The sequence below is a fragment of the Triticum urartu genome, chromosome 3A (genome assembly GCF_056163025.1).
Source record: "Triticum urartu cultivar PI428250 chromosome 3A, HENAU_Tu73, whole genome shotgun sequence".
NCBI classification, from domain to species: domain Eukaryota; kingdom Viridiplantae; phylum Streptophyta; class Magnoliopsida; order Poales; family Poaceae; genus Triticum; species Triticum urartu.
In genome coordinates this window covers 452,457,762-452,468,811 of record NC_141875.1, presented here as the reverse complement: position 1 = coordinate 452,468,811, position 11,050 = coordinate 452,457,762, and the positions used below count along the sequence as shown (strand labels likewise).

Sequence of the window (11,050 nt, the reverse complement as noted above, 5' to 3'; positions counted from 1 at the left end):
CCACCTCTTTACATGGTGCAGTGTGATAGGGGCCCGCCAGCCATAGTGGGTTGGGTGCCCCCAATCAAGGCGCGGATCTAAAGGTCCGGTGAGCCGTTGGACCCACACGGAGGAGATCATCCTAACAATACCGTGTCCGTTTTAGGGGATAGCACTGAAGATGCCATAAGTTCTGCTAAAGAGGTTAAGTAGGGAAAAGAGATATTACAATGGTAATAACTAGAGCCTGCATAAGTAGAAGTAAACGTTGATGTTCCGGGAAAAAGGTGTGAGCAAAAGAATGTAAAGCCGCACATCTTCACTTAAGTCGCCTTGGCTCACCTCAGTCTGTCATTCTCTGGAGCATTTTGTTCCACTCAGTGCTAGTGTTGTGTTCCATTCTTTGGAGAGTGCTAGTGTTGTGTTTCATTCTCTGGAAAATTTTGTTCCACTCAGTGCTAGTATTGTGTTTCTTCAGGTAGCAGTGTGTCTGTTCAGATGAGTTTGAGACAGTATAGACTATCGTCATCTTGAGTTGCGCCTTGTCCTCAAGGGCAAAGAAGTTTGTGACGTGGAAATGTATTTGTTGATGATCGGTGCATCCTCCCATGTGTTGTCATCGGGAGCGAGGATTTCCCATTGCGCGCACCAGGTACTACCGCCCAACTGAGTCTTGTTGCGATGCCTGATGCGTCTGTGCAAGACTGCCACAGAACTACAGTTTTTTGTTTCTCTATACTTCAAATATGTCCTGTAAAATTTAAAGTGCACTCCAAAACGATTTTGGAGGCTGCCCTTTTGGGGATCTGCTAGCGTTGCTCTAAGATAGTGTCTTGGCAAAATGCTTGGATTAGAGCTACTATTGCACTTCTTCTTTATATGACGAATGCCACTGGTTGCACACGGATCACAAGCTATTTACATATTGGTGCTGGGTATATTCAGCAGAAGCCAATGTGCTCTTTCCTTTCTCTACCGAGCTGCAGCACCGGTGAATCCAAGGACATGCTCACTCTGATCTCTGCAGATGCCTATATTGAATTGAGGCTTCGATGTAGAGCTTGAGCTTGTGGTCTCACCTCACCAGGGAGAGTTCATTCTTCGCTGTGCAATTCTCCTGGGCATAACGCTCCATTCCGTACTTCTAATGTGTTGCCTGCAAAGGAGAGAAATTCCAACTATTATGACAGCTAGCTACATCTAACCAGTAGTAGGTTCATATTCAGTAGCACGCAGGTCAAAAGGGGCATTTTATGAGATGGAAACATATCGTAAACACCCAGTGGAGAATCATACACCAGGCCAGTATTTCTTCGCAGTGTAGGACCTGTTCGAGTGTGAGCACACGTGGCTCCAAAAATTATGAACAGACAGTGTATGAATCTCTATGATTTACCCATGAGAATATTTTAGACAATGTTTTGTGAAATTAATTGAGATATCTCTACTTCTTCGTCCAACCTTCCTTATATACACGCCCCCCCTCTTCCCTTCTCCTTGATTTTTTCCTCCCATCTCTGATTTTTCTCCCATTGTTTTTTCCTAAAATAGAATCAATTGCCCCATGTTTTATTAACTTATACCAAAATAAAAACATGTTTTCTTTGGTAAGACAACAAATGAGTGATTAACCATAAGATGGCAGGTAAATCATGACAATTGCATACAAAAACTTACTAAGATTTTAGCGCATCAATGTAATATAGTAGACATGCTGTCACGGGCTAGAATGTTTATACTCCCGTTGCAACGCACGGGCAATTATCTAGTAAAATTAGAAGTACTAATGAGAAATAGTGCAAGCTGTCAAACTCAATCAGCTGGATTAGCATGTGCAAACAGTCAAGCGTATCTTTTCTCTTTATTATAGCATGAAGACCCAAATATGCAAGGATAAATAGTTTTCCTTACTGTGTAAGAAGCTTTGTAATAAAGCACTTCACCTCAACTTAATTTCTTGCTTTGGCAACGCGAAAGGTAATCTCTGGCTTCATTGAGATCTGTCACAAAAGTAAATTCAGCCGAGCAGTAAACTACATTGCATGTTGGGTGTAACAAAAGGAAAATCTGGTGAACGTGAATAGCACCAGGAAGACGGCGGTAGTCTGGTTCTATTCCATCTCCATTGATGTCTTTGTGATTTGGCGTGACATATTTGCCAACTGTGACGACAATACCAGAACCATCATGAAGTTCAAATACTGATTGGATTAAGCCCTGCAATATCATACACTTGAGTTACATATGAGAACGGACATACTATAAGCCTGTTGGTTATAGCAGGCATTGCCATAGGATCTGCTATTTTAGGCGGTTCAAACTTCAAACCTTGCCAAAAGTCCTTTCACCGACAAGAACAGCTTTGCAATTGTCATGAAGTGCTGAAGCGACCTATAAAATTATTATTAACTTGGTGAGATCCTACTACTATGATCTTTTATACTACGAGTGAGGCAAAAAAATTACTTACTATTTCGCTGGCACTTGCTGTCCTATTATTCACCAGTACCTGTGTGTCATAAGGTGCGGATGGACAGGTGAGATACAAATGAGTCTGAAGATCTTGTACCATAATAAATATATGGCATGACCTACTAAATTTCAGTAAGCGACAAGTTAACTAGGGGACTTGCTGCAATAAGCCATTTATTTATAGTATTGGTCTGATTAAAAAGTATGAAGTAAGAAGACCCATGGAGTATGGACACAGTTAAATCAGGAAATAATCTGCAACTCAAGGATACTCACATTGTCAAGTTTAGTATAGGAAAGTGTTTAACATTGCGTTAGCCAGCTGAAGCTGCTTAACAGCTTTAATGTGGTAAGGACTGAGGAATATGTGGGTAAATGCTGTATTCACACTTACACGGTTCAACAAAACAGTGGAGAAGTGCATCTGCTTGAGATTTATCTGTACTACTAACTCTTGAAGCATTTCAAAATAGGTACATCACCATCATTAAAACATACCATCACAGGAGTTGTAACCAAAGGTCCACTGTCAGCAACAATTGTATTTTGGACTTGACGATCCCGGCCAGTAGTATAAATGACCTGAAAAACAATCCATTAAGGGCATAAATATTTCACCACCAAAGTTCCGTTAACAACATGAAACTATAAATAGAAATGCTTTAAGCAATTAAATACATGGCGCCCTCAAACTTGCCACTATGTACAGAAAGGCTTTACGACTGTTAACAGTCTTTATCGAAAGCATATGAAGAATGGGAACTACTCCCTCCGATCCATACTAATTGTCGCTGGTTTAGTACAAAGTTCTACTAACTTAGTACTAAACCAGCAACAATTAATATGAATCGGAGGAAGTACTAACTAGAAGCCCATATGCATTGGCTATTTAACTAACTATTGGTCTGTTAAGGTTAGCAAGGATATCAATTTGATAAATGTTACTAGCTGTTCAAGAATGAGAAAAAAAATTCATACAGAGCCTGCATTAGAGTTAGGCTGGTGACCAGCAGAAAAAATCAGGACCTAAAACCAGCAGTAACCACTATTTACCGGGTTTACTGGTAGCTACTGATTGCTATGTAAATGGCTGGTTTATGGGCCAAATGACACCATTCAATTCCTCCCATCAGTAGAATATATGCATTTTCCCTTGTATGCACGATACAAACATCAAAATTAAAACTATAACTCAACAAAACCACATGCTGCTAAATGAGCGCATGATTTTTTATTAATTGAAAAATATGAATCACGATGGTGATGGTGATGGTAACAACCTCTCATGTTGTTAATGTTTTCAACTGCAGAATTAGTTTAGAATTTCAAATCATTAGTCCACATCAAAGAAAAAGTAGCATGATTAGTTGTTTCCATGACCATGTCCCAACCAAGATTCATGCGCTCATGCACTGTACTTAATTCCTGAGTTACTGTTTCATGGAAAGTAAGCTTCTATCCAAATGGACATCAAAAGTTCCATAAGATTTTAAGGCCAGATTTAGAGCAACTCTAGCAGACCCTGCATCCCGCCCCGACCCGTAAAATAACCGCCAAAATGCGGGTCCGGGCGAAAAAACCAGCCCGATCAGACCCCGCATCCCGCCCCGACCCGCAAAAAATTTTGAGGGGCGCGGCAAAATCCCGACCCCAACCCGGGAAAACGCGGGTTTCCCCCTCGCGGATGCGGTGCCCTGCATATAAGCGGAAGCAGTTGGTGGGGGGACATTTCATCCTGCGCTTTCCCCCACCAACCACCTCTCCTCTCCCCCCTCGCGCCGCCGCCGGCCGCCGCCCAAGATTCCGGCGAAAGCAGCCGGCAGGAGCACGCCGAAAGGCCGCCACGCGCACGAGGCCTCCCCTCCCTTCCCCCCTGCGTCGGCGGGCCGCCGGATTTGCGGATCTGTGGCACTTGAACGCGGGCTGCCGGATTTCCGCCGGATTTGGCTTTTTCCGGCCGCCGGTTGCTGCCCCAAGCGATGGAGTGGTCGGGGAGCCTCTCCCGCAGCCCAGGCAAGGGCGCATCGCCGCATGCAGGTACGGGTTCGTCCGCCCGCCGCCGAAGGTTTGCGGGCATGGATTCGTCCGGCCGTCCACCTGGCTCGGCGCTCGTGCAGCGTCTTTGTGGCTTGCCGATGCCGCTCATACAGTGCGACGACTGCACGCGGAAAGCGCTGCGGCTCACTTCAGGCACGCCGAAGCACCCCGGATGGGTGTTCTTCAAATGCGAAAACGACGGGGTACATGCACTTGCGGTAGCTCATTTGATAGCTCATTCTTTAGTTCAATTGCGGTAGCTCACTTCGAGCTTGCTCCTTTTGTGTAGGACGATGGATGCTCATTTTGGTTTTGGGAAGGCCAATACATTGATTTATTGATAGAAAGAAACCTAATAGATGTTGGTGCACTCCTTAGTACAATCGAGGGCAATGATGCGGCTGCATGTGCAAATAGAGGGGAAGCAACGTCTACTTCTTTCGAACCAAAGATGAAGAAAGAAGAATGCAAAATCAAGAATCCGCAGATCAACAATGAATGCATGGAGAAGATATTAGTCCAACTTGTGGGAGCAGTTATGGAAGTTGGAAATCTTCTGAAATGCATACTTGTGGTTCTTGTTTTCTTTGGTTTTGCTATTCTAGCAAAGATTTGGTGATGTCTTTTGTATCTAACGTTGTTGCAAAAGCAAGGAAATGCATTATGCTAGATCAATTTAAGTTGCAAATTTAAGTTTTGCGGGCCGGGAGGAGCTGCGCCAGATCAGACGCCGCAAAGCCGACCCATAAAAAAGGATATTCTGGGAATATCCTTTTTTACGGGTCCATTATGCGGGGTCTGCAACTGTGGCCGTCCGCGCCGGCGCGCAAAGGCGTTTTTGCGCGAACTGCAAACACGTTTTGCCGGCCGGGAGGATGCGGGGTCTGCTCGAGTTGCTCTTAGAATACTCAAATTGGTGAACACCAGACCAAGGAAACCGCAGGAATAGTGCAATCCTATGGGAAACAAAACCAAACGAATGGTGCAATCCTTTGGGAAACAAAACCAAACGAATGGTTTCAAATGGCTGTTTTGAAGCATACAAGAATTTGGAGTGGATTTTTCTTCTTTCTATAACAGCCTTTGGAATGTCGGAATGGACCAAGGAACTACAATGGAAACCCTTCCTCTCTTCTACATATTGGAGGATTAGTATGAGCTCAGCTCAAACCCCATTTTAAAGCATGACCGCTCTTTCTCACACATCTTCTCTCTACAACAAAACAAAGCCTTTCAGTCCCAAACAAGTTGGGGTAGGCTAAATTTGAAACCCATAAGATCTCAAAACCTAGTCATGGTTCATCTTCTCTCCGTAATAATTCTTTTTGTTACTGTTAAGAATACATGTAGAGCATTCAAATAGCTATCTTGTACATTTCCCGTGTCTTCAATTCCTCTAGGAACGTACTAGAATTGACATCTAATTCTTGTGTTTCTCCTAATCCTGCTTCTAATATTTCCAATGTCCCAAGCGGGCCCTTGTTGTCACCCAAATTTCCCCTATATGGGTCATTCCATAGAAACTTCAAAGCAATCCTAAGCTGACATTCATACATCCCAGACACATGCATAGGAAAATCCAGTTCCCTCCAAAATTTCCTCTACTTATCCTTCATTACAGAAAATCCCCAACAGAATTTACTTTGACTAGTCATGTGGATAAATGCAAAGCTGTTAAAGCCATAACCAATGATCTAGCACCATTGTGACATGAAAATAAAACATATGCGCCAATTTTATAAGGATTGCAGAAAAGAAACAACAAGTTAAAAATAAAGAAGAAGATTCCATACCGTGTCTCCTTTGTTCAAGAAGAGCTTTGCAATCTCTATTCCAGCCTTCAAGATAAACATAACATCAGACCATGTAAGCATAACCCATCCAAAAAAGATGATATCTGGGCAGTTCATTTCTGAACCTATGTGGTGAGCCTCAAACTATTTCGAGAAATTCACAATAACTCAAGAGCCTCAATAAGAAGAAATACCCTACCAAATAACATTCAGTTCTAGGCTTCAAGCAGATTAAAGATAGGACATTCTAGCATTCAAATTTTGGTTCCTATACACCATCTGAGAGAAAGAAGTGACCTAATGAAGGGCGGTAATATAGTCCTTTGTATACATGCCTTTAGATATTGCGCATAATCCTAGAATGACATCTACTTTAGGAGCCGAGGGCATAATTTGAAAAGAAAAATGGCATACTTGCACTAGTCCACCAAGATTGTCTCTCAGGTCCAAAACAAAATAGGAGGCACCTGAATTTTGTAGACGTTTCAGTGCTGCAAGAGACAGGTAACGTTAAAAGGACAAATCTTGCTGTAAATCAACAACAACAATGATATATACAAGACTACAACTAAGATTGTTGTAGTGTCAAAAGAATAACATGCAAGCCAAAGGTACTAAATGAGCAGAAACAATCAATAGTGTACATTCAGTTTGTAAAAAAGGGAGGCAGTATTTTAAACTGCGCGATGTTCTCAATTTGGATAAGGAAGAATTTAAATATTTAGATGTATGCAAATCAGCTCACTAGAATTAGACACTAGATAGCCATTTGCAAAACATAGTAATAAAAAACTGACTAACAGATTTAGAAACGACAAGAGGATAGGGTGAACAAACCAGCAACACACCGCTGACCAAATCTTTTTTGGCCACTGCATTAAATTCTTTAATGTGAATATATCCGACAGATGAATTCTCATTGTCTCTTTTCTCCAAACGATAGAAAATTGGAGTGCGAGCAGCAATCTGCCTTTGCACTTTCATTGACTCAACAGGACCACAGCTGTCATGCTTAACCTATATGTAATATTAAAAAAGAGTAAGATAGTTAGAAAATAAAGAGCACAAAGAGATGCCAGACAAATTCTTAATACAGTGGTCATAAGATTATTCAAAACCTTAATTGTAACAAAAGTTTCCTTTGGGCCTTGCAGCATGGACGACACGTCAAATGCAGATTTACCTCTTACATCGATACCATTGACAGACAAAAGCTCATCACCCTGATAACAGATAAATGACCCGGAAGGATTAGGTGATGTGTGTGTATGATCTAATTTCATGCTCAACTAGGTCGCGGGATAGTCCCAGGCTCCCAGCAACCAACAGTAAAAATAACAGTGTTCTCTGATAGCCAAAAGTGCATTTCCAGAATAGATGCTGTTTTTCCCTCAAAAATGCTGCTTTTGATAATTAAAATGTTGAGAATAAGAGAAGTCATAATAGAACTTGTCATTTGTCCAAACACCTCAATACGCTTAATCTTTAGCAGTGAAACAAAAACAGCTAAAACTGAGAATACTAGTATGTTCTATAGTGAAGTGCTTAGCACAAAAAATTAAATTGATAGGGTCAGTTAACCCTCACCAAAAATAAAAGCTTTTGTTACTCCATAAGGTATAAGTAGAAACATTTGCCAACATTATTTCAGCATTTCGGCATCTTAAATTGGGAATATGTATAGTCAAAATCTGCCCATATGTAACTGCTCATGCAGTTTGACTATCGCTAAGATAACTTTGTACAAGAAGTACGTGCCAGAAAATGGAAACATGATCGGTTTGAAAACATTGTGATAAAAGCAAGATTCCTGTCGAAAAGGGAAGCAAACTAAATGCTTAGCAGTTGATACCTGTCTAACACCAGCAGAGTGAGCAGGCCCATCTAGTATCAATCCTAATACCACCAACCTTAAAGAACCATTGTCATCAGGAATCTCTCTTAAGTTCAACCCAATCCCCGTCATGTCATACTTCGACATCTTCGAGAACTTTAGCAGATTGATCGAACGTATGCAAAATTAGCAAATAAAAGCAATCAAAGATCAGCAGTGGGTAAAAACATTAAAGCAGGAGTTTTGTATTACATCACTATGAAAGCAAAGGAGGAAAAAAAACACAAGATGACATCACATTGCTGCAGTCTCTAAATATAGGTTCGTTAGGCCAGAGTGTGTACCATGTACCAAACATACAAAAAACAATAACAGACAGAGAACTCTTTGAAGATCAGCATGCATGACACTAGGACTTCCAGTTCCAGGGCAGAAACAAATAAATTATTTTTTTGGCTGACATCCAAGTGGAAACAGTAGATCTGGTTTACATCAACTTTTGCACATGTACTTGACGATATCATGGAACTCAAGTGCTCGTGGCATGCTAGTAACAATGCAAAATGGCCCAGGGAGAGCTTCTATTTCATTATTATCTAACAAAAGATGTAAAATGGATACCGTGAATCATGAAGGACAAAAGGTAATAACCTTAGTGGATTGGACAGACAATAAACATCACTCCAAATTTGAGCCATGTTTCACCTACTGAAATCAATAGCATAGTACAGTGCCACTTATAAAGAACTTACATCTGAGGACGACAGGAATCTTGTATATGGATCACCCAGGCTAGCTAGCATTTTCGTGATGATGTCGTGGGCTCTAGAGCGGGATTTGATTGAACCTTGAAGAATATCTTGCTTCCGTTGCTGCATCAAATTAAAATTGAGAGACTCACTATCACTCATGATAGAAGTGAGCGTTCTGGGCTTCTGGCTACAGTGTGCATCGAGACTTTATTGCAGTCATTTGAACCATTAAATAAAGTGATACAGAATCGCATCACGAGGCAAATTTACCATCCACAGCTCCGGTGACCACGGGCGGCTGCCGGCGTCGGGGAGGAAGCCCTCGTTGACCACCTCCCACGCCTCCTCCACGAGCTGCTCGTTCGTCACCGCCTCGGCCTTCACCTCTACCTCCCTCCCGTCGTCCTGGCCGCGGCATATCTCCGGGGGCTGCTCCACCGCCGCCACAGCCGCGGCGTTGCCGGCGAGGAGGGAGAAGGAGATGGCGGCCGCCGCGGCCGCCGTTCGGAGGGCGGCAGGGAAGAGAAGCACGCACGGCTGGGGCTTGGGCTTGTGGCTAGGGCTGGGGTTCGGTCGCGACTGCGGCGGCGGTAGCGGTGGCGCGTAGGAGAGTGGTAGCATTGCTGTGCTGTGCTGGCTCCACCTCCACAAGCTTCGTGCAGGGAGGGGATGAAAGAGGGGGGAAAACACTTGGTTTTTGGTTTAGTGGTGGGGGTGGGGGTTTGGAGCGGATGTGGGGATGGGGCTGGCCGTTGAACAGTCCGCCACGGCGGAGGTAGTGGAAGACGAATTTTCGGATTCTCTCAACTTCCTTTTCACCCTCAAAAAAAAAACTTCTTTTTCGTGAAAAAATTTAGGCTTTATTTTTTGATACGACTCGCCGGCACCTGTTGGCTCGATAGTTATCCGGGGCACACGCCTGAAAAAGGTAGTGGGCACGATAACTGTCGTACGAAAAAGGAAGGTGCGCCCCCTTCCTCCTTGCACATGCCTCAATGGGGGAAAAATGATTCGGCCCCACACTCCTGGGAGCGCGTCGGCTTCACGCTATCGCGTGGAAAAACACAAGAGAGAATTTCTTATTTGGTCTTTTTTTAAATTTTGATTCCCTATTTGGCTCTATAAATTTCATTTTTCTCTTTTTGACACCACAACTTGGTTTTATTCCTTCCATGACATTTCTGTCAATTTTTTCTGTTAACGCCGTTAACTTCTACTTGAAAAGTCCTTTGTACCCCTGCTTCAGCATGCTAGGAAAAAGAACAGAAACATCTGGTTTGACTAAACAGTCCACATTCTCTCCCGATTGATTCTCCTCCCAATTCCTCTTTCTCCTAACCCTAGCTGCGGCGGCACGAGGTTGGGAGTGGGGCACGGAGGAGGGCGCGGCTGTCGGATTTGGGGTTCCGGCAGACCCTTAAGGTTCAAACTCTGGGGTGCGCGCGAAGATTACGTCTTCTATCTCTCCGTCTCGCAAAGATCTAGACTACTGAAAGAACTACGCAAGAGACACGAGGTTTATACTGGTTCGGGCCACCGTTGTGGTGTAATACCCTACTCCAGTGTGTGGTGGGTGGATTGCCTCTTGGGGCTGAAGATGATGAACAATACAAGGAAGAACAGCCTCGCGAGGGTCTGCTCTTGGCTGGGGCGATGAACTGCTGGGAGGAGTTCAGCCACCTTTCTATTTCTCTCTCTCTCTCTCTCTCTATTCAACCGGCCGACCCTTTGCTCTGTGAGCGGCTGGTCTTATTTATAGAGGCCCTGGTCCTCTTCCCAAATATTGAGCGGGAAGGGAGCCAACAATGGCGGGCTAATTTGAAGGGGGACAGCAAGTATCAGCTATCCTGACAAAAGTAGTCTTCGCCTGCACAAAGCTCTGGTGATGACGCCGTCTTGGGCTCCATGGTGACCTCCGTCTCGTAGTCCTCCTGGTCTTGGTCTCGTTGCACCGAAATGACAACATTTGCCTGATGCCTCGGTACTCCGTGGCTGCGCTTGTTCCCTTTGCACCAAAGAGGAAAGGAGGACGCTACGTGGGCTGGCACCCGCCTGGCGCCCTGAGTCGTCATGGCTTGCGTCATGGGCACCTCGCGAGGTACCCCGCCTTGATTTCTCCGCCTCCTCGTGAGCCAGCCTGACGAGGACGCGCCTGAGGAAGCTCCACGTCGTCCGCCCCGCGA

The 11,050-nt window shown here is 44.0% G+C and overlaps 2 protein-coding genes across 5 annotated transcripts; one reads left to right on the top strand and one right to left on the bottom strand.

The window, feature by feature from the left end:
- Positions 1–829: 829 nt before the first annotated feature.
- On the bottom strand, positions 830–9,585 carry LOC125544295 (Peptidase S41 family protein). 4 transcript variants are annotated; one of them, XM_048707922.2, is made up of 13 exons: positions 9,138–9,582; positions 8,868–8,987; positions 8,134–8,271; positions 7,400–7,504; positions 7,130–7,298; positions 6,696–6,772; positions 6,282–6,326; positions 2,950–3,033; positions 2,450–2,488; positions 2,308–2,370; positions 2,067–2,196; positions 1,923–1,979; positions 830–1,135 (listed from the first exon to the last, which is right to left on the bottom strand). In XM_048707922.2, exons 1-12 carry the CDS (start codon positions 9,486–9,488, stop codon positions 1,924–1,926), a joined length of 1,377 nt encoding a protein of 458 aa, XP_048563879.1. In that variant the 5' UTR covers positions 9,489–9,582; the 3' UTR covers positions 830–1,135; position 1,923. The 4 variants fall into 4 exon arrangements, with proteins under 4 accessions (XP_048563879.1, XP_048563878.1, XP_087403457.1 ...); XM_048707921.2 differs by having other exon boundaries at positions 1,891–1,979; positions 9,138–9,581; XM_087547331.1 differs by having other exon boundaries at positions 1,923–2,196; positions 9,138–9,585.
- Positions 3,040–5,163, top strand: LOC147980040 (uncharacterized). The gene is made up of 2 exons (XM_087547332.1): positions 3,040–4,691; positions 4,778–5,163. The coding sequence occupies exons 1-2, from the start codon at positions 4,431–4,433 to the stop codon at positions 5,105–5,107; spliced, it is 591 nt and encodes a 196-aa protein (XP_087403458.1). The 5' UTR covers positions 3,040–4,430; the 3' UTR covers positions 5,108–5,163.
- Positions 9,586–11,050: the final 1,465 nt, after the last annotated feature.

Bases quoted from the DNA above. Each gene is read 5' to 3' on its own strand.
- LOC125544295 (XM_087547331.1), bottom strand. From the start codon at position 9,488: ATGCTACCACTCTCCTACGCGCCACCGCTACCGCCGCCGCAGTCGCGA. The intron at 8,272-8,867 runs GTAAGTTCTTTA...AATCTGCTAAAG, and splicing joins GATTCCTGTCGTCCTCAGAT to TTCTCGAAGATGTCGAAGTA. The intron at 3,034-6,281 runs GTATGGAATCTT...ATTGTTTTTCAG, and splicing joins TCTTGAACAAAGGAGACACG to GTCATTTATACTACTGGCCG.
- LOC147980040 (XM_087547332.1), top strand. From the start codon at position 4,431: ATGGAGTGGTCGGGGAGCCTCTCCCGCAGCCCAGGCAAGGGCGCATCG. The intron at 4,692-4,777 runs GTACATGCACTT...CCTTTTGTGTAG, and splicing joins TCAAATGCGAAAACGACGGG to GACGATGGATGCTCATTTTG.